This window comes from Zingiber officinale, chromosome 2B (genome assembly GCF_018446385.1).
Source record: "Zingiber officinale cultivar Zhangliang chromosome 2B, Zo_v1.1, whole genome shotgun sequence".
NCBI classification, from domain to species: domain Eukaryota; kingdom Viridiplantae; phylum Streptophyta; class Magnoliopsida; order Zingiberales; family Zingiberaceae; genus Zingiber; species Zingiber officinale.
Window position 1 is genome coordinate 95,257,032 of NC_055989.1, and position 23,044 is coordinate 95,280,075.

The window sequence follows — 23,044 nt, forward strand, 5'->3', positions numbered from 1 at the left end:
TGAAAGTTCAAAAGAACTTTAGTCCTCTTTTTTAAAATTATTTTCAATATTATAGCAACTGCAATTATATATCTACTATAATTAGTATAGTAATTATAAAATTATAACAGCTATAATAATAATAATTGTATAATTATACTAGCTACGATTGCATAACTACTATAATTATTATAATTGTGACAGTTACAATTTAATAGTTACTATAATTATATAACAACTGATAAAATACTTGCTCCAACACGATCCCAAATCAAGATTTAGATTAGAGATGTGTTTGTCAGAAGCATGCAATGTGTAGAAGAGTATTTGTATTATTTTACAAGGTAGTATGATGTCTTTTGATAAAAAATCAACACAATATGCTTCTTTGATTACTCGGTAAAAAAGCGCTCTTTTGATTTTTACCCATAAAAATTTATCAACTAGCATGAATCCATAAATTTGAAATGAAAAATATTCAACACCAAATGAAAATTTAAAAACTTGAGAATATTGCACCTCATGTCATATATTATTTATTTATAATTAAAGAATTAAAAAAGATATATGATCAATAATTTTACGATCTAAATTTTAATTTTCTCTATCTTAGCAATGAAAGGAGCCACTTTGGGGTCTGTCTGGTGTTTAGCAAAGCTTGTCGGTTATTTACCGCTGCGGCGACCACTAGATCACAAGAGAATCATTCCAGTAAGTAGTCATATAATACTTGTGAAGATTAAGAGAACTCGGGAGATCATAATCGCACTGTCTTGAAGATTCCATTATTATTTTGGTTATCTCCGTAGAAGTCACTCAGATTTAGCCAGTTATTCCTGCACCAACAATTAAAAGATGTTGATGACTATTGATACATATGAAAAACACTCTAACATGTACTTACACATAAATATTTTAAAAAAATAAATCTGCTACCTTAACGGCCCCATTAATACCTATTCCACGAATATGGAGAAAGATAAATACAAGTATATAGGTGTTATGTGCATGGTGGGGTAAAAATCGACCCCTGATCATTATGCCAAAGATGGCATACACCCACCGTCTGCGCTATGTCCCAGGGGCAACATAAATGTTTAAAGATAATACGGGTTAAAGCTATACATGAGGAGCTACAGTGGGAAGACAAGCAAATCAACTGCAACAAACTACAACAGAGCGCGAGGGCAACCATGGGTCGACGAGTTGCAGAAGTGCAGAAAATGCTCACCCAAGAGGCCCCTACTAGGGGAGTGCTCCAATCCTTTAAGCAACTTTAACAATCTTCCAAGAGCTTTACCATAGAATTTTTGGCAGCCTTTAGTAGCTCTAAGAGAATAGAAAAAGGATAAATGAGATCTATACTCCCATCCCATTCGAACTAAGCTAAGCTAACACTGCAATCTTGACCCCTGCAAAGCTACCTCAACACACCTTCGTTGTTGAATTGAACCCGAGTATATTCAATCCAAAGAAGTTAGAGTTCACCGCAAACCATCTTGTGCATCTCGGTCAAATTGCATTCAAGTGGAGCGAACTCAATCAAACCTGAATTGCTTTGTATTGAACTGCATCCACCTTGAACAAAGTGGACCTAACTATGAACTGCCACAGTTGGACCACAGTCAATTCAGATGAGATCAACAAACCCCCAATCTAGTCTGACAGATTATTTGATTCTTTTTCCACTCATCTGGCTACACTTCCAAGGTTTGAGCCAAATCAACCTAAATAGGAGACTTTTATAATCAATTATGAAATTACTACAACTGCGAGCAAATAACATACTTGCGTCGGATTTTCTTATGGAACAGTTTAGTTTTCAGATACTTTTCTACATTCTTAAGCTAGTTTAGATTTTATAGTATATCTTTCAATCGAAATTGATTAAAGCTAAGTAGTCACATATGATTGGGTCGGCAAAGTGATAAAATAATTGTGTGTTTATGCCAAAACAAAATTAGTGCAAATTGTTTGTTACCAATAGTGATAGACACAAAAACCATGTTAGATAACATGAAAGTAAATATTCAAAAGGTAGAAATGAGTACAAAATTATGACAAATTTATTTTATAAAGAAATGGAAGAAATATCTATCTTCAAGAGGATTCTTCTGACTTAAAATGAAAAATGAAGTGTTTCAACCTAAAATTTTCATGCTTGGAATAATAAAATCTGCAACTAGAACTATATTGTTACTTGCAAGTAAAATGCACAGTTTTCAATTGACTCGATTGGAAAATAACTAGGAAATAAGAGCTAGAGCCTTCTAGTTCTTGATTAATGCATTTTCAGATTATGATCTAATTACCAAAAGCAAAATTGTGATCTAATTGCGCAATCTCATTGATAATATACCAAATGCAAAATTGAAAATAAGTACCTTTTGAACACAATGTAATCAATGTGCTCAAGTGTTCACACTATTAGACGATCCTGCACCATCTTTAACAAAGTAAGGAGAGGAATCCGCTTCCAAGAGAGCATGCCTCAGGTGTTTGTCATCCAAATATTGCTGCATATGATTTAAAAAGCCAATAATCAGCTAATAAATACATTAAAGAAATCTGAAGATGAGGCTTAAATGAGGAGGATGCCAGATGTAGCCATTGAACAAGGGCCGGATTGGGTCAGATCGAAGCTTTCCTAAAATCCAAACTGAGTAGAATTGATTCAGGTATCAAAAAAACTAAATTGAAAGCCCAAAATATATTTATAAAAAAGCATAACCTGATTTTTTGATTCAGATTAGCTCATGTTTGGGTGTACATTTATATTTTGTTTAGGGGGTTTGGGTTTTAAGTTCAGATCAGATATGTTTTTTTCTGCTAACCCATTTAGATTGATCGTGGAAAACTCCTTTGAGCACTATAAACTATATATTTTTAAAAAAAAAAAAAAAATTGCAATAGTTAATAATACTTTGCATCTCTAGGACGATTTGCTTTTGAATAGCAAACAACATTTTGCTCATAATCCACCAAAAAGGTCAAGACCATCCATCACTGTACAATCAAGTGACCAGCCAGAGTCAACTTCATCATGCTGTACCAATAGAAAAATTGCAAAATTCTCTGCTAATTCAATTTCACTGTTACATCTTTCAATTTCTTGCACAAACATCAAACTTCTTCCATCTAAATATTTTACTGCTTCCTTCAACTTTCTGATCGACACTTTCTTTATAACATGTGTTATGTTGATGTGAATATGTTTTCTTCCATTAAATCACAAATTTATTACTTCAGAAAAAAAAGTCAAGACACATGATGACCAAACAAAAAATCTAACTCCACAAGGAACAGGCCTTCTTGTACACAAACTGTTCAAGAATTTTTTTAAAAAAAACTCTTTAAGGATTTTTTTTTCCTTGAAAATATTGTGTCCTGGTGCTCTTTTGCAATACCTCTAATATGCCCAAATTGAAGGAACAATCACAACTCTCTGTCACCATGTTTTGATCTAACTACTCAAATTCCTAATATGGGTGGATTCTTTCCGAAACCCAAACACTGTAAAATGCCTATACATAAGACCTAGATTACACACTGTGCTAGCTGAGTCATTATGTAGGCGTGAGAATTCACATATTATCATGTTAATTGTGTAAAAAATGAGTTGTATCATATATATATAGGCGCCCCAAGTCGTCACACTCGTGGAGACAGCGATGAGTCGAGCACCATATCATCCCTATATATATATATATATATATATATATATATATAATTTTTGAAAATAATGTATTTAGGGAAGTCTTGACGCAACGGTAAAGTTGATGTCATATGACCTAGAGGTCACGGTTCGAGTCTCGAAAATAATCTCTTGCAAAGCAAGATAAGGTTACGTACAATAGACCCTTCTCTAAAATCCCGCATTGGTGAGAGGTTGGTGCATCAGGTTGCCCTTTTTAAAATAATGTGTCTGATTAATTGCACTCTCTAAAAACTAAAGTTATATCAGAAAAGTTTAAAAAACAAATTATCTTCATAAATTGGTCACTTCGTGTCAATCCATTTGTGTATTTGAGTTATATTGTGTCACTTTCAGTTTTGTCTCTTTAATCATGTTTCATGTAATTGGGTTATGTCTACATGCAAGAAAGGTGCATCGGAAGGTGTTCACCCCTTAAGGTCCATGAAAAGGGGATCCTCTCATTATTAAAAGGACATGTTTCTAAAGCCTTTTATTTGTGACAGTGGAGCAGAGCCTACAAAAAGACTACCTATGGTGAAAGAGCACTAGACGGTGCTATCAAAAGGCCTATGAACAAGAGAGTCCTCTCATCATTGAAAGGACATTTTTTTCTGTCTTTTTAGTCACTGAGAGTCCTCTCATCATTGAGAGGACATTTTGTTTGTAACTTTTCAAGAAGTGGTAACTTAGGTAGAGTCTAGCAAAAGGATGGATAAAGGAAGAGACCTGCATCCTATCTCATTGTGGTCCAAGCTAAGCCAAAGATTCCTCCCCAATGAATTCAAGCCTAACTTATTCCATTTACACTAGCTCAAGAAAGTTAGAGGACTGCCCAATCCAACTCCATCTCAACAAAATTGCCCCCCAAATAGAGTGAACTCAATTAGGACACTGAATTTGGTGAACTCAACCAAGATTGAACCAATTCAAATTGAACCTCCTGTCTCGGGGATGAAGTGAATCAATTACGTTTTACCTTTGGACTGAACTATATTCAACTCAGATGAGCTAAATTAGCCCTAATTCAACCTCAAACTTTGATAATTGGTAGGATTTCAGATTGAATAATTGGCAGACTTTTATAATTTGTTATGTAAACACTATAATAACTATGAAATCACTGAAAGAATCTGGCATTACTAAGAAAATAAAAAATCTTTTTAAGGTTGATTAGAAGAGATAGGGTTCTAGATACTAACATAATCAGAGGGTCTACTCCTAAACCAACATATACGCGAATGCAATAAAGAAAGAGAGAGTTACCTCGAGACAAGCTCTATATTTGTCCCACTCGGCGATGCACTCCTCTTTGTCCCATTGACCCTTTGAAAACTTCTCCGAATACCACCTGCAATTCCACAGAATCAAAGCGGCAACATTGTTACTTGAGATAAGGCGTTTGTTGAATATAGAGAGAGGAATTGAAGTGGGGGATAAAGAGAAGAGAACTACCGATTAAAGCAGTCATGGTAGGTGGCCCGGAGTTGTGCGCAAGGAGAAGCAATCACGCCACCACCTTTGCTCATCGTCTTGTTCGAGCCCATCAGATCCTTCTCAGTGTAAGCGGGTGCTTCGCTCCTCTACCCTAAACAAGTCCTTACATGCTAAACTATTGGTTGATTAAACCTTATCGTTTATAATTGGGATTGTAACTTTTTTATTAATTGTAAGATTTTTGATGTGAGAATGAAGAAGTTATTGGCAACAAACTGACAATGTTATTGAAGAATTGTTTTGAAAATGTTATTTTAATCTTGAAGTATATAATTGTATATTAGTATAGTGTGAATACAATAGAATCATCTAATTTCAGCATGGTGGGTGAGATTTGTTAGCAAGAATACAAAGTATTATGATTTACATTCTCTACTTCAAAGTGTTAACTCTCATTAAATGGATCTTGGTGCAAAGTCATTACTTGGCATCTACAACATAATAATAATTACCATAATAATAATTAGGAGTATTAAGCAGTTATAGTTTTACTCTAAGTTAGTGTACTATCTACTTCACCTTATTTTGTAGCAAGTTATAATAAGTTACAGTCTAACTCACAGCGACAGCAGTAATAATTTACTACCTTCCCGTTTAAATTTATAATCTAGTTATAATATGCTAATATCAATAAGCGCAAGCAGGTATTGTGGAAAATCTTGATCGAAAGCAGTTTTTAGATACTCAAACTGCACATTATGCAGGAACAGCTCAACCTCATAGGGATACAATGGCCAACCATTTGCAATCCAGAAATTGTTAGATGTTAGATTTCAAGGTGCGAAAAACTTTTGTGTTTGAAAAATTCATTCTTATGATCAGATTTCTCACTAGTACTTGTTTCTCGACATTTGACTTTTAATGAGCAATTCATAATAAGATTTGCTGAGTCTGTAATGCTTCAGCCATCCAGTCATCATTGTAGCCTTTTATAGTTTGAAGTGCCGAGCACGGGTTATCGTTCCGTCCGCCGACCGGCATACGAAACGGCACCGGCACCGAAGGAAAAAGAACAAAAAAAAAACAAAAATCGAAAGAGAAGAAGAAGAAGAAGAAGAAGAAGAAGAGCTTACCGAGCACTATGGCCGGCTTCTGCCAGCGATGGAAGATAGCAGGTGGTCTCTGCAGGCGGGAGATGGGCGGTGACCAACAGCGGATTGGCGCAGACAGGAGGAGTGAGGCCGGGGCGGCTGCGGGCTGCTTGCGACTTCAGAAACGAACGAGAAGGGAAATAAAACCTAACTAAAGTTTCTCTAAAATGGCAGCTCGATGGCCCAAACACTGTGATTTAGCTGAAATAAAATAGATTTAAATTGAGTACGGTTTAAATCAATTTATTAAAAATTAAAAAAAATAATTTCAAACACAATTTTTGTTTCATATTTTAACTTTTAAAAAGAAATTAAAAAAAACTAGCTCCACTGTTAACAAATTAATATAGTTTACACTAATAAAATCAAATTTTATTTAATTAAATTAAAATATATATTTGTATTTTGTACTATTTTAATTCGTTTTGGAAATATCATTTAAGCAGGATCATAATTGTAAAATTTAATATTTAATTCAGTTGAATTTGAATCAAATTTATATATATATTTTTTAAAAAAACCAATGCCATTTAAAAATTTTTATATATTGTAATTACAAAATTAAAAATCTAACTGAAAACCTAAAAAATATATATTTAGTTTTAAAATTTTGAATCTTTTAATTTTTCATTCATTATAATAATATAGAAAAGTTAAATTAAAATGAAATAACAAACTTAAATTTTTCACCATATCTAATAATCTTTTTATTTAAGATTTTATCATATAAAAAAACAGTAGCCAATATTTTTTTATCAAATGCTTATAAATATATTGATTTTCAATTCAAAAATATTATATCATAAAAAATAAAAAAGAAATTGGCTTTCGTAATTGAAAAGAAAGTATGTATAATTTTATGAATTACAAAATGTATCATGTGTGGCCGTTCATTCTAGCATTCCACTTGCAAAATTTAAATAGACTATAAGTTTTAAATTATTATAATTATAAGAAACTTATATAAAAAAATTAAAGATAAAAATTAAAATGGAATGGTTAAATATTTTAAATTCTAATTCTAAAAACTTAAATAATAAAATCAAATAACAAAAATAAATAAAAGACTAAATATGTCTTAACAATCTAATTAATTATTAAATATATAATTAATTACTAATAATTTAATTAACTAAGTAACGAAACATTATGATCGAGCATCTATTCATAGCCATTATTTTATTAGAGAATTTTTTTTTACTACACATGTTCTATTAGAGATTTTTTTTACTATTTCTATTTGATTATAGGTTCATTTGTGAAATGAATTTGAATATTTATCGTATTATTATTCGTCCTACTAGTGTATGATTTTTTTTTTCTCTCAATAATGCAAGAATAGTAAGCGATGCTATGCTACCTTAATCTCGACTAGTGCTATCAAAATGCATATTTCTAGAATTAGTGAGATAATTTGCTTATAAAGGCATTCATTTCGAGGATGATAATGACTTCATCAAGTCAAGAATCAACTAAAAATGCCATTAGATTATTCCTTTCAAATAGTTGTGGATACATCATAAATTGATTAGAGGATTGTTCCAAGACAAGGAACATCTTTAGTTGATTCATCTCGAAGGGGATTATACAAGTTAATGACAAAATTCAAGGTCTAGTGTTTTGCAAAGGAATTTTCTAAAAGGAAATGCATAGATGAATTGACAAAGCTTGAAAATAAGGCCTAGTGTTTTCGTCTATGCCTTGCGGCAACACTTAGAGAGCATTTGCCACTTGGACATGGTGTTCAGTGTCTTCAGCTAAGAGAGACTCGTATTGCCATGTCTGGTGTCTCTCTGCAGTGAAGTGACTCGACATTCTTGACACTGGTTTCAATTTGTAAAGGATAACTTGAGATGATAAGAATCAAACATACATCTCATTGAGATTGATCCTATCCATGACCATGATCCTTTGATAATGTTAATAACATCGACAAATAGTAGAGCAACCTTAAATCCAATCATGAGTTAAGCATGCTACATAACCACAGAAAATAATATGGTATCAAATTCATTCGAGAACCGTAACCCTCGTTCCATTCACAAGAAATAAAAACTGCTTAAATAAAATCACTAAACAAGTGACCGACGCAGAAGAAAGCAAGTGATAAAATAGTCCCCTGCAAATTTGCATAACATCACCCTCAAATTTAATCGTTCCGGCTCTTCCTCCAGTAACAATTGACTCCCAGATTCTACATTTCAGACACTGCTGCATCTTTTTTTTTCTTTCCCCTCTTTCTCCAATGCCTCTTATGAACAGTTTAACCCTGTACTTTAGATCCCGAAGGACTGGGCAAAACGAGAAAATCAGGAAGTAGTTGGGTGAGCTAACAATCGTGGACATCAATATCAAGATTCATAACCATGTTTGAGTAAGTATGCTGAGCTACCACATAAGAATGATATCGACTAGAGGAAATTTGATGTTGTACAATGCGGGGAGGGATTACCCCTTCTTTGCAGCATTTGAAGCAGCAACAGCTTCAAGGCGCTTCCATGTGTCTTCGCGTTTTGAAATAATTTCCTTGTTTTTCGCCTCATCCTCCTCAAACTTCTTCAAGCACTCGGCTACTAGATCAGGATCATGATCAGAGAAAATCTTGCGAATGTTGAGGGTGAGACTTTGAACAGCTTGATTCCAGTGTCTCTTTGAGTTTCTCTCCAATGCAGGAAAGATGATGGGCAGTATGACCTTGCTATTTTGTTTGATCAAGTTCTCGATGTGATCATTATTCCAAAGGAACAATGCTCTTTCTGCCACCTAAAAACAACAGAAGATTATATAAAAAATATTGGATCAAAATCAGGTGAAAAAAAATATATATCCCGCCAAACTTTGTTCAACTATTTTATAAGATTGTACCTAGGGCAAATTGCAAGCAGAAATCAATCTACCAAAAGCTAGGCAAGGCAGATATGATGATGGAACAAAAACTACTTTATGAAAAAGATCCATCATTCTCAAAGAGTTGTTAAAAAGATCAATCATTCTTGAATAACACATTGCATCTTTTAGGTTCAATCATTGGCTTGAAGAAGTACAGAGCAAGAAAAATGCAGAAGCTAGAATCGCCAAATCTATTGGTACTTGAAGCATCTCCGTTGAGAAAATAAGCTAGGAAATAGCAATTCCACACAGAAATAAGTAACAGTTGCTTCAGATTTTCTATATCAAAACCAAAAAATAGGATGCTTGCTGATCTATGGCGATAGGCATGTCAATCAATTTCATAGTTGCAAGAATTGGGCAATGAACAGAATTGGCCAATGCATGCCAATAGCAATCCATTGTGATGCATACTTACGTTAACTTAAGAATGGATATGGATCAAATTCACTATAAAGATCTGCACAATTCAAGCATTTACACAAGTTGAATTTGAAACTTCAAATGCTGCCCCTTCCACTGATCCCTCCAAATGATTAAAAAATCATCAGCATTTGAGATTTATCATAAAAAAAACAAATGCAAGCCTTTCTAAATATAAACTGTTTTGTAAGAGAAATATCAATTAGTTGAGTAACAACCAAAGATTTCATGTAGCAATAGTATCTGACTCAGTGACATCTAATATAATATATATTGTAAATACGCAACAAATTCCATGTGCAAGAGAAACAGTATGATCCAAACTAGAGGATATATATGGATACTTGTGACATTGACAGTGCAGATACCCGACAAAATGCAGAGATATGAAGGATCCACAAAAGAAGTTCAATCATTCACAACAAAGCCAACTTCCATGAGTAACAACATAGATTCCTCAAAACTGAACATCGAAACTTAGAACGTGTCTTCTTTCATGATGATAAACTGACACCTAAAACATGGCTATGCCATGCCAAGTATCCAATCTTCAGAAGTAAAACTGAAAAAATTACAGTGCATCATTTATTTGTGCTTTAGCCTTGGGATGGTACTAATCTTCAGAAACTAAGAAACACTTGCAGGTGATTTACTTGGACAAGAAGATTTTTGAAATACTGTGGTATACATCTCTATTAAATCATATGGGTAGCTTGTGGACCTACTTAATAACAGAATTTGGAACTTCCAAGTTCCAACCATATGACAATGAGCAAGCGCATGGAAATCAAAGGAGTGACACCAAAAGCAACAGAGTCCAGCTATTCTGTACCAATAGAATACACTTGCTTCAATTCTATGATTCTAGATGTCGAATGCAGAAAAGGTGTGACAAATACACGAGGAATATTTGAGACAGGAAGGTTGTTTTTAAAAAATGACTTTAATGCAGCAAACCAGTTAGAACAACAAACTCACAGCTTTGACTAACTAAATATTTGGATCAGACAGGCAACATGAAAGATAACCCCACTCTTGATTATTATAAACAATATGAGGGTGCAACAGAGAAAGGGGGGCATGAGCATGTTTACCATTAAAAACAAAGGAAATAACCAGATAAAGAAGCTTTAATGTCAGGCAGCAAATTCAGTAAGATGATATTTGGTAGGGTGGAATGAAATAGAAAGGGAATGGTTCATTCCTTGCACCATTCCATTCCAATGTTGAAATGGGTAATTTAGAGTGAAATGGTAATTAAAAAAAATGATTCCATGTTTAAGATGTGGAATGGAGGGAATGAAGTGATGATTCATTCAGATCTCATTCCTATTAATTTGGAAGTTCTTTTCAGATACAAGGAAATGATTCAGTTCTATAGTTAAAGAGGGCGGCTTGGATGATTGGAGCGAGATAAGCGAGGCAGACCAAAAGAATCAAGTTGGCTGGGCTGGTTATGCTAGCCAAACCAACTAAGGCAGTTGAGCAGACCAAACAAAGAAAGTTAAATTGGCCAGAAGAATTAGAAGAACCAAATAAGTTAAACATAGTTTATCATTCACTTTTTTATACCATTCAATTAATATGACCAAGGAATTGAATGATCTAGAGTAAACATACATTATCATTCTATTTTTTATACAATTCAATTAGTATAGCCAAGCAAAGGAATGGAATGGACCGTTCCACTTCATTTTGGACCCACTCCATTTCATCCTGCCAAACATTACCTAAGTTCACAAACAATGGAATTATGAAATCATCATAATCAAAAAGCAAATGGGACATAGTAGATGTGGATGGGAAAATAGAGTTAATGTTAAATTCCCTAACCTATATCACTAGACTCTTTAATGCATAGTCTACATATTAGTAATTTATCCTCAAAAGTCAACTTAGAAATATTTAGGTGCACTCATGACGCCTGGTTCGGACTCAAGTTTCCAAGTTTTAAAAGCCCAAAAATGATCAATCATGCTGAGCATTAATTGATGACAGTGAAAATTTTATATAAAATTGGAGGACAGTTTAGTAGTATTATGTAAAACCAAAAAATAAAGTAAAGGCCATACTATTTTTGATGGTTAAATAAGAAAACAAACACCGCTCAGATCGATTTACTCAACTAAACTTCAATATCTTTTCTGAAGTTTGATATACTTTACCAGAATTATCTATTGTTCACTGATTTCCTTGATCATAAGGTTAAAATACATCAAAGAGACTACTATGGCACACTAACATTAAAAAGAATCAATAGAGGATAAAAATTAGAACTAATATAAGAAGGCAGAAACACTGTATCAAACTTTGTATGCTAATTCATTGAAAATTTCATCAACAAACTGACATTTCAAGTTCAATTTTAGTGAATATAGATGACTAGATCAACTGATATAAACATCAATTGCTGAAGTTAGGAAAAAAAAAGATATCCCTTAAAAGGAACACTTATTAGTTAGTTGGATTTCAACTTGTCGCAGCCAGCATCATTACTAAGCATTCCTAGGTGCTAAAGGGCCATAGATCACATCTAAACTGCCTTCAATAATATAGGTGAAATAATTTATAAAGGCAACGAGTATGCACCATTTTAGGGCAGCCATAGCAGAGCAAATAAGTGGGGTCAATAGAATGTCTGCTTCTGCCAAATGAGATGAGGATTCAACATGTGGTCCTTCTTTACCAGAAACAAAGGGAGATAGATAGGGATAGGAAGATAGAAATTTAAGTGAGGAAGAAAGTTTACAAATTTATTCCCTGATTAATAGAGAAGATAGACATAGGGGATAATGCAAAGCTTCTGTTAATAACCTTGTTCACTTGGGTAGAAAGTTGGCAGATAGAAAGCAAAATGAACAAATTGCCATATAAACCGTCCTAATAAACTATATTGTTGTCATTCATCCCCTCTATGCATAGGTTAATTCATTCTCCTTTGTCTCTCCTGTCTGCAGATTTGACAAAGTTATCAGTTAGATTGTGAGTTGTTGCAACCAGCGTCATTACCAGCTAATCCAAGTATACAAAGGTCTAGGCAATACATATAAAATGCCTTCAGTATTTAATCATTGCAATTAACATTTGACTAAAAAGAGAAGGGAGAAATATTCAAAATTGTGTTTTTAAAATGCAAAAAATGATCAAACAATCAAATGCGGCATCTGCAATGACACAGTGAATTACAACTTCATTGTACCATAATGCGTCTTTGCGACATTATTGCTCTTTATCAGTTGATTCCATCCCACAAAGCCACCCCAAAATTCTTTGGTTTCAAGATATATAATGTATACTGAATCGCATTTGGAAAGATTCCTAGTACTCAGATCTCTTGAGTGACACAAATCCTATGGATTAACCAATTTTACAGAGTTCCAGTTGATCCTATAAATATACCACCTATGTAGTTATCTTGAATCAGGACCTATTGGTTCAATCTATTATTGCTTGTTCATGGGAGAACTTCACCTAGAAAGAGAATATAACTGAATTGGTTTTAGTGATTAAGAATGTTTATAATTTAGTTCAAAATCTATTAGTAGTAGGTGATGCCTCATAGAGGCACCCATCTGCTGAAATTACAGGGCTATTTTTAAAAAATTCTTAGACAGACACTTGTTTCAATTAGAATTGATAGAATTATTAATTGATTGTTATATGAGTTTAGTCTCACATGGTTCTTACTCATGGTGCTATATGTATAGGATGTAGTATTTCTCTATTAATGGATTCGCATGGTTCCTCTTATGGATAGGAAAAAGGATAAAAAAATTTATAGAGATTGCAAGGTCATCCTAAAAGAAAACTTGATTATCCAATATAGTTTTGTAGTGTTAGATATGCACCTCAAGCATAGGAATCAAGTGGTGGAAGTTAAAGGATGAGAAACAAGATATAGGATAAGAGTAAGTATTAGAAGAAATACAGGGCAACTTGAATATGGCATCGGATAAGATGTCATTAAATTTAATAATGGTGACTAAGAGCATACTTAGTAAGTCGAAAAAACGTGCTCCATCAAATAAAGAATTTTGGTTGTAAAACAAGAAAGTAGAGAAGAAAGTAATGAAAAAAATGAACAGCCTATAAGTTATTGTACACTTATAAGAATATTTTTTTTTAAAAAAAAGTATGCAACAACCAAGAAAGAGATCAAGAAAGCAATGAGTGAATCTAAGAATGAAACTTTTGAATGCTTATATCAACGGTTGGATACAAAAGAAAGGGGCATCTATAGAATAGCTAAATCAAGAAAAGATTTTATCCAAATAAAATGAATTAAAGATGAAAGCAATATGATACTAGTGAATGGTGAAAAAAATAAAAGAACGATGAAAGAAATATTTTCATCAAATTTTTAATGAAGATTTAGGTACTAACTTAAGTAGGTCAAAAGAGTATAGAAATTTAAATTTTTATTTGAAAATTCAAACTTCAAAAGTAGAATATACTTTTAAATGGGATGCAAAATGGAAAAGTAATTGAACCAGATGATATTTCAATAGAGGTATAAAAGTGCCTAGAGAAACAAATATTGAATGATTTATCAAGTTATTCAACTTCATATTGAAAACGAAAAAACATATCTTTTTAATGGAGGGTAAGTACTCTAATTCCCTTTTATAAAAATAAAAGAGGGTGATCGAAAATCAAATTGGATTCATCCTTAAGAGGTTGATAATAAAAGCTATATATCTTCAAGACGACTAATTGAAAAGTATAGAGAAAAAAAGCAAGACTTATACAAGGTATTCGTTGATGTAAAAAAACTTGTAATAGAATCTTAAAATTATATGGAGAATTATAGAAAAGAAAGGTATTAGTGTAGTGCATATTGAAACAATTAAGGATATGTATAAGGATGTAATGATAAGAGTGAACACTTTAGGCAAATTAACTAAAGTGTTTTCTATAAAGATAGTATTACATCAAGAATCATCTTTAAGTATCTATCTTTTTATCCTAATCATGAACGAACTCATTAGACACATCAAAGACACATTACCATTCCACATGATATTTTGGTAGATGAGACACGTGAAGAACTAAATGTTAAACTTGAATTTTAGTAGAAAACAATGCAAATAAAAGGTTTTAGGCTTAGAAGAGTAAAGATATAGTATATAAAATTTAAATTTAATAACATTAAACATAGTAAGGAAATTGTTACGATAGAAGATGACGAATTACTTAGAGGTTTAAGTATTTAAAATCATTTTTACAAAAAGATAGAGGGTTGAGAGAGATGTCTTACACAAAAAATAAGTAAGATGGTTGAAATGGAGGAAAGTGCTAGGTGTTCTTAGTGATTGTAAGGTATCTGTAAAATTTAAAGGAAAGTTCTACAAAACGACAATTAGACATACTATATTGTATGGAATTAAATGTTGGGCTATGATTTGAGCTCACATGGAGAAAATAAGAGTCGCAGAGACGAGAATATTAAGATAGATATGCAGCGTATACATGAGATGGACAAATAAGAAATTAAAATATTAAAGAGAAAATTAGGGTTGCTCCTATTAATAGAAAACTCTAAGAGACGTGTTTAAAAGTACTTAGACGACAAATAAATACTCCAATTAGGCAATGTGAAACTATGACAAATACACACATTAAATGAGGAAGAAGATTAAAAAAATCTTAGTTAGCAATGATAAAATATAATAAATTTATTTAAATATAGATGGTGATATAGTAGGGGATAAAGCTCAATGGTGTAAGAGGACCCATATAGCTATCCCCATTTAATAGGATAAGGCTTGGTCATTGTTATTGTTTGAGAAAAAGTACATCCATAAAAATTTACTTTATAGAAAACATTGTTTAACTATTAAAAATAATGTAGGCTAGATAAAAGTTAATAACTATTCTTAATTCATATGATTCAAACTCACAAACAAGTCTATTAATAAATTAACATGAATTTATTTAAATTAAATTATTCATAACAAGTTTAGTAAATTCATATTTCATAAAATGTTTCAAATTTCATATATTAACTCATAGTCTGCCTTTACTAAACTAAACATATGGGTATGTAAATGGACTATGCTAGAGCTTGAATCAAGCTCGAAGAACTTTTTTGATAAACAAACATAAAAATGCCCTTTGCAATATGACTAAACTTAGTAATGCAAACAGAGAACCATATTGACATCAAAAAGACAATGATTAAATAAATAAACCAACAACTGTCATATTCAGCTAAAAAGGCGCCTCCACTTCACAACTATTCTACCTTCCCACTCAACAAAAAAAAACATATTGACATTAAAAAGATAATGTTTGAAGAAATAAACCACATTCATATGATTCAGCCAAAAAAGGCACCTTCACTTCACAACTATTCCACCTTCCCACTTCACGGAGCCAAATTCTTTTCGATTATGGAGAATAACACAGTCGAGAATTTAATTTAGTAAAAGTTGTTTGAGTCATTAATTTTTATAATTAATTTGAACTTTTAAAAAAAAGTTGTTTATTTTTTTTAGAAAAGTATGTTAGGTTTTTATTAGAAAAATTAGAATTTTGTTAGAAAAGTATATTATTTTATAAAGAATAGGTCGTGTCCTCAAACTATGAAAAGGAGATAGGATCCCATGTATTGATCAAGTTTTGAGTTAATACAATCTATAATTTCTGTTTCTCTGGATGGGAATCGACAACTTTCCTCTAGGTGAGGATCACATCATTATCCATCCAATGTGCTACATAACTTAGAGCCTGACTCGAGCTTGCTACTATCTTTTCATAAACAAGCTTGAATATGGTTGAACTCGACTTGACTAAACTTAACTTGTTTATAGCCCAGATCATACATTTTTGCGACTATCAATGGTCTATATCATGCAGGAAAACCCTATAATCTATAGACGCCTAGTTGTGCCTAATGAATTTGCAATGATAAAAAGCTTGCCCGTGTACTAACATAGATGCTGTTTCAACTTGGATTATCAACAATTTAACCCTTGAGTAGTCACTTAGAGCAGTTATCCATGTGAAGTTCATGGTTTATCCTTATGCCTAGTAGGGAAAAAATCCTTGAACAAATTTCAATTTTTAAATAATAAAACAAAGAGAAATTACAACGTTACCAAACAATAGTTATATGCATGTCCAAGGTCAATATACGGATTAAAGGCATGGTGACCAATTTATTCAAGGGAAACAAAGGTGTGCCTAAAGCCACATTGATCAATAACATGGCTTTGTATACACTACCTCAATGTGTATGGATATAAGTTGAAATCATTGATGCATCCATACAACCATTAATTTAGTCACAAAAATTATTGAACTATCTATTCTGACTTCTTGTAAACACTATTATTTGCAATTTAGTATCTTTTGAGATATTCTACAAGAGATGAAAATGAGGTACTAAGCAAATTCTTTGTGGATAGTTAATTCAACCGTGGAGTAAATGTAACACGGACTAATTAACAAAAAAGGGCAATATGGTGCATTTCCACAAGTCTTCAATCATAGATTTTAGTAACGAGCAGCAAGAACCCTTTATAAAAGCAGATAGATTGATTCAAAGACACGTTTTTATGACAAGACAAAATAGTTTACCCTTCTTTGACCTTCAAAAGTTATAGATGAGGTTAACAATTTTCGATATGAAAGGAAATTTGCACTTCCAATTAGGTGACACTCTAGTGAGAGACTTCACTGTCATGATATATTGCCATACTGCACTTTAACTACTTACCATCGTAAGAACATTGATCTAGTTTAACAATAAAATGGTTTTTCAACCGAGGGATCTCTTTTGCTGGCAGGCACATTTCTTATCTAATGAAGTTCACTTATTTGATATGGATGAACTTACACATGTGATAGTGTGACATGATGACAACCTAGAAGAATCTACAAGGATTAAAAGGTCTATGTTTACTAAAAGCTAATTGCCATTACAAAGCCTGAAAAATAAATAGTGAAACAAAAGTTGCATCAGAAATTTTCAGAAGCACAGAATTATAAATGAATCTGTCCAGGACGTAACATGACAAATTTAGAATTGAATTGAGGGAATTGCTACCTGAAAATGAGAACTGTTCAAACATCGAGAAATCTTGTGAAACAGTGGAACCATACAACGTTGAAAATCTGCAGGCTGTGTTGCTTCCAGGACCTCTTCTAACTCTCCCAAGAACATGACTTCTTTTGTACTGTTTGTAATAGGCCAGTATTTCAATAAGCCCCTTATAACAGTATCAGCAAGTTTGCAATCCTTCTCGATAAATTGAGTTACGCAATATGATAACTGCTGATGGTACATTGCGATGCACCTTGGTTTGTGAAGTGGGATCAGGGCCCTTACAAGGAATAATTTATGTTCTTCTTTTAATGGTAATGCAAACCCACTGATGATGCTTCCCAAAATCTCCAATAGCTCAGCGATCCCATTGTGTTTCTCCGTCTCAAAGATAAACCGATAAAATATATTGTTTATAGCTTTTCTGATGAAGGGTCGATGGACCATAAATTTTCCATAGATACGGTGAAGTATTGTCTTTAAGTACTCCCTCTCTCTAGGATCTTCAGAATCAAATAGGTCAAGGAGCCTAAGAACAAAGGAATGATCTATATACCTTTTTGCCAACTTAGCATCAGTCTCTGGCGATGCAACAAACCGTAGAAAAAACTCATAAACAATCTGCAAATGATTCCATGCTGGATCCATTACAGGTTCTTCCTCTTCCGCATCAATTTTTTCCAAAACCATGTGCTCTCGAGGTGGAATAGTTAGGTTTCTGAACAAGTTGAGAGATACCATCTTGGTTGTCTCTTCCATGACATTTTCTGGAAATTTGCCACTTGCTGAAGTCACATAGTCGACAAGTTCCAATAAAGTCTGTCGTTTTATGTCTTTCTCTTTCAAGTTCTTTGTTGGGTCAGTGAAATCAAATACATCACAACACAAGTCCAACTTTCTGATGAACAAATTCTGCCTCTCAGAATGTTGAACATCCTTAAAACTTGGCAAAGCTTCATATACTGGGACATAGCTTCCATTCAATCTCGAATTAATTGTTGGAGAATATTTGTTTAGATGATTTAGCCCAGGATTTGAACCGGGAGGGGTCTGACTGTTAAGGCTAGTGATCCTACTGCCTTGCAAATCTCCACTCCTAGAGCTGCTTGAAGAAGAAGACGGAGGAATGGGTCCACCAACTGAATTATCAGATGCTTTTGACGGTTTCCGTGGGAGCCGGTTTAGTATCTGCTTAATCATGCTTGATGGAGAAATATTAAGGAGAAAAAAAAAACAAGAGTCTGAGGTCTTAAAGATGTATCTTCAATGGCAGAGGTCTTATAAATAATGGTTGTCTGAGCCTGCAGAAACTGCCTTTAGCCTCATAGTTCGTCCTTTTCCTTTTCCATTTGATATCTAGTGAGATGTTTGAGAAATTCCTAGACAAGTTCCACAATCCTGAGAAAAAAAAAACTTTTCACTTAAAGCAAATTGCAGGAACATCGATAATCAAAAGGAGCAATCACACAAGCAAAGATCCTATCTAGAGCAGATCAAAACAAAAGGAAAAAAAAAGAAAAGAAAAACGCACCAAAAAAGCCTGTTCCAGCTGGTCGTTATCTCTGCAAAAAAAAAAAAAAAAAAAAAAAAAGCGCCGGTAGCACCGAGATCGATCCCAAAGCTCCACTCAATCAGCAGCGCATATTTGCACTCCCCGCTCCCAAATTTGATGGGCTGCCCGAACAGGATCAAAATGATCTGCGGGATCCTGAGAGGTCAAGGTCGAGCTTTGAAGCGGGGATTAAAGCGACGACGCATTGAGGACAAAAGTCAAAGAGGAGAAATGATTAAAAGACGAACTTCTACCATATCGAAAGCCACAATTTCAGAGAGGGAGGAAGGGAGCGAGGGAGAGAAAGGGACAAAGAGAAAAGATACCTTCTTTTTTGGAAGACGAAAGAGGGATCTCGCGCACTCGCCTCTCGATCGGCCTCTCTACCTCTTACCTCCCATTACGAGCGAGCGAGCGAGCGAGAGGAAGACCCCTGTCCTCGCATTCTTGCGCCTTTCACTCGTTTTCTAATGCCAAATAGTTTAATTCAGCCGGTTGGGATTTGAGATTTGGGAACGGATCACCAAAAACCCGGTTCGATAAAAGAAAGTCCATTAAATTCAAATCCGAAATGTGTAGTGTGGCTATTGGACCGGGCAAAACGAACCATGAAAAGTGGATGCAAATTGTTATATATATGCATTAAAAATATTAAAAATTATTAGATTGATTACATTTTATTATAATAGACCTACTACATTATTATAATAGACTTACTACTTAAATTAGTTTACATGATTCATTCCAACCCAAATAAAATAGTATAAACTATAGTTTTTCATTTCGTCCTCCTTTCCCTAACTATTTGATTCGATTTGGAATTATAAGTTAACTTTATAATTTACCTCTCTTTATATAACCTGAGAATAAGAGGATGGATGTTAACTCTATAATTTCGTCCTCTTTTTATAATCATATTTTACTACAATTGATTTGATCAGAGGATGGATTGACTCCTTAATATATTCATGGTTGAGTTCTTTTGATAGGTCGGAGTGCGTCAAATCCGCTCCTATCGAGTCAGTTGTTATTGTCTCGGCTCTTTATTAGGTTGGATGTTAACGTATCTTGTGGTTATTGAGTAAGCAATTGTCGGGTTGAGCCATGTTAAAGACTTCGGTGAAAGTCTCTAGCAACAACGACTAAAAAGACTTTTAATGTTGTCATCATTACCTTATATAGGGAGGGAGCAAAGAAGGGATCCGGACTTTCTAAAGGATGTTCTTTTTTCCTCTTCACCAAAGAGGGGTACTTTCTGTCAATGACATCCACACGAGCGAAAAAGAAATTCACCAAAGATCTATACGAATTTTAATTACATCGTTGGTTTGGAATGCTACTTTTTAGATGCGTAGAACCTTTGCGAATCTGAAGAGTTGATCCGACCAAGCGAGATCAATATGTTCGCGTATGTATAGTATCCACACGAGCACAGTCGTCGCTTGTCTTAATTATAATTGACCTACAACGTAACATTATTATAATAGACTTACTATTTAAATTAGTTTACGTGATTAATTCCAACCCAAACAGAACATTATAAACTCTAATTTTTCACTTCGCCCCTCTTTCCCTAGCTACTTGATTTGATCTGGAATGTCCTCTCGGTGGGATACGGTGGTTAACACATGTAGTGTTGCCACATGAGGACTTGAGATCGAAACTCGACGTATTCAAGCATGCCTCCCCCCATGTCTTGCCACTTGCACTAATTGTTAATAGTCATCCATGATTTACCTCCTCCATATTGGCCTATGGACGGGTTGACAGAGACGTTGGGGGCAAGCGAATAGTCTTTTGACACATGATTTGATCTAGAATTATAATTTGAGTCTATAATTTACTTCCTTTTACATAACCTGGAAATAGGCTGTGGAGCACCTTAGGTGAATATAATTACATTTTGCTACAATTGATTCGATCAGGGGATGGATTGACTCCTTAATGTATCCATGGTCGAGCTCTTTCGATAAGTCGAAGTGTGTCAGATCAGCTCCTATTGAGTAGATTGTTATTGGGTCGGCTCTTTATCAGGTCGGATGTTAGCATATCTTGCAGTTATTGACTAGGCAGTTGTTGTGTTGAGCCACGTTAAAGACTTCGGTGAAGGTCTCTAGCAACGACGACTAAAAAGACTCTTAATGTGCCATCATTACCTTATAAGGGAGCGAAGAAGGGATTAGGACTTTCTAAAGGATGTTCTCTTTGCCTCTTCACTAAAGAGGGAGACTTTCTGTCAATGGTATCCACACAAGCAAAAATGAAATTCACCATAGATCTATATGAATTTTAATTACATTATTGGTTTGGAATGTTACCTCTTAGATGTGCAGAATCTTTGCGAAGCTGAAGAGTTGATCCGACCAAGCGAGATCAATATGTTCGTGCATGTATAGTATCCACACGAGCACAGTCGTCGCTTGTCTTACGAGCGCAATTGGAGTCTCCAAAATATATCTCACAAACCTTAACTTTTAGAGTTAACACCTAAGATGGTTTCCAAATTACAATTCATTAATAATTAGAGTTAACACCTAAGATGGTCTCCAAATTACAACTCATTAATAAAACATGGGCTTCATTTGGTTTGGGCATGTTTGAAATAAACTAAAAAGAAAAACTCAAACTCATATTGGATTAATCAATTAAGCCAATATGTTTAAGATCCAATTAGATTAACCCATTAATCTAACAAGTTTAAGATCCGAAAAAAATTTTGAACTCAATAATTAGGCCAACTTTATTTTAGTCATACTAAAATAAAATAAACTTAAAATTGATGTGCTCTGTGTGTGTGATCTAATAGTTCTCGTAATGTTAGCGATGACTCTAAAATCTCATTTTAGAGATACAAACAATGAGTGTCATCTAATAATACATCATAACTACTCAAATTACAAAAATGTTGTAATCTCGATCGACTTAACCTATCAATGACTATTTTATTATATAACTTAGTCCTTTTGTTCATGACATTTAGATTGATTTACGAGACATAGATCATATATTCTCTCATCAATCTATTGTTTCTTGATCTCTAAGTATGCTTAACTAAATAATTAAAGTTAATATCTCATATCGACTTATTTGAGCATAGTCATGCATTTTAGTAGTTCTACTTAATCAAGGGATCCACAAACATTACTTCCGCTATATAGAAGGGACAAATTTCGTCTACATCACTCACATCTCTCCGCATAACCATTGCATACCCAATGAATGACTTTATAATTGACTTTATTACAGATGACGTTTGTCGATACTAAAATATACAAAAGTCTCATATCAATCATCACATGATTGGCTCTTGGGCTGACACTAACAATTGCAATTGTTGTGTCAAATGAACAAGAATTGAGATCGACTCAAGTTCGGCCATGAGTTAGCTTACTTGACCCAAACTCGATTGAGTCGGTCTGATTTGACTTGAGCTCCTTTGTGAGTCAGGCATTCTCATTGAAAGTTCACTTTTTCTTTACTTAGATGCTCGTTGAGCACAATGCAAACCTCCATTGTCGTATTAAAAGAAATAGCATTTTGCCATAGACATCACATATGTTGATGTAGTTTTGCAAGCTTAATATTTTCAATAGATCTTTAATCATCTTCTTTCATTGCGATTATATCATCTCGTCACTAATGTCGACTAAGATCTCATTGAGAAGGAGTTCATTTAAAACAACTGTAGATGTGTCTTTCATGATGTCAATGAGGTATTAAGTGAACTAATCAAAATGATAGGGGAGGAGACTTCAACCGGTTAAAGCTCATGGTGCTTTAGAAGTTGAAGGGTATAGCACAAGGCAAACGACTCCTATCAACTTGAGTCTGACTAGCTAATTTTTTGAAATTTGAAGATTAGATTGTTTGAA

General features: G+C 33.7%; 1 protein-coding gene and 1 long non-coding RNA gene across 6 annotated transcripts; both read right to left on the reverse strand.

Annotated features, from left to right (window-relative positions):
• Positions 1 to 414: 414 nt before the first annotated feature.
• Positions 415 to 6,436, reverse strand: LOC122046427. The gene is made up of 5 exons (XR_006130292.1): positions 6,244 to 6,436; positions 5,129 to 5,261; positions 4,940 to 5,024; positions 2,364 to 2,495; positions 415 to 815 (listed from the first exon to the last, which is right to left on the reverse strand). It is a non-coding gene; the product is annotated as an uncharacterized LOC122046427 (long non-coding RNA).
• Positions 6,437 to 8,198: 1,762 nt separating this feature from the next.
• LOC122046428 (serine/threonine protein phosphatase 2A 57 kDa regulatory subunit B' theta isoform-like) lies at positions 8,199 to 19,654 on the reverse strand. 5 transcript variants are annotated; one of them, XM_042607119.1, is made up of 5 exons: positions 19,499 to 19,651; positions 19,152 to 19,318; positions 17,624 to 19,018; positions 8,714 to 9,024; positions 8,199 to 8,552 (listed from the first exon to the last, which is right to left on the reverse strand). In XM_042607119.1, exons 3-5 carry the CDS (start codon positions 18,818 to 18,820, stop codon positions 8,525 to 8,527), a joined length of 1,536 nt encoding a protein of 511 aa, XP_042463053.1. In that variant the 5' UTR covers positions 18,821 to 19,018; positions 19,152 to 19,318; positions 19,499 to 19,651; the 3' UTR covers positions 8,199 to 8,524. The 5 variants fall into 5 exon arrangements, 4 of the variants coding, with proteins under 4 accessions (XP_042463053.1, XP_042463050.1, XP_042463051.1 ...); XM_042607116.1 differs by having other exon boundaries at positions 19,152 to 19,328; positions 19,499 to 19,646; XM_042607117.1 differs by having other exon boundaries at positions 19,152 to 19,347; positions 19,499 to 19,645.
• Positions 19,655 to 23,044: the final 3,390 nt, after the last annotated feature.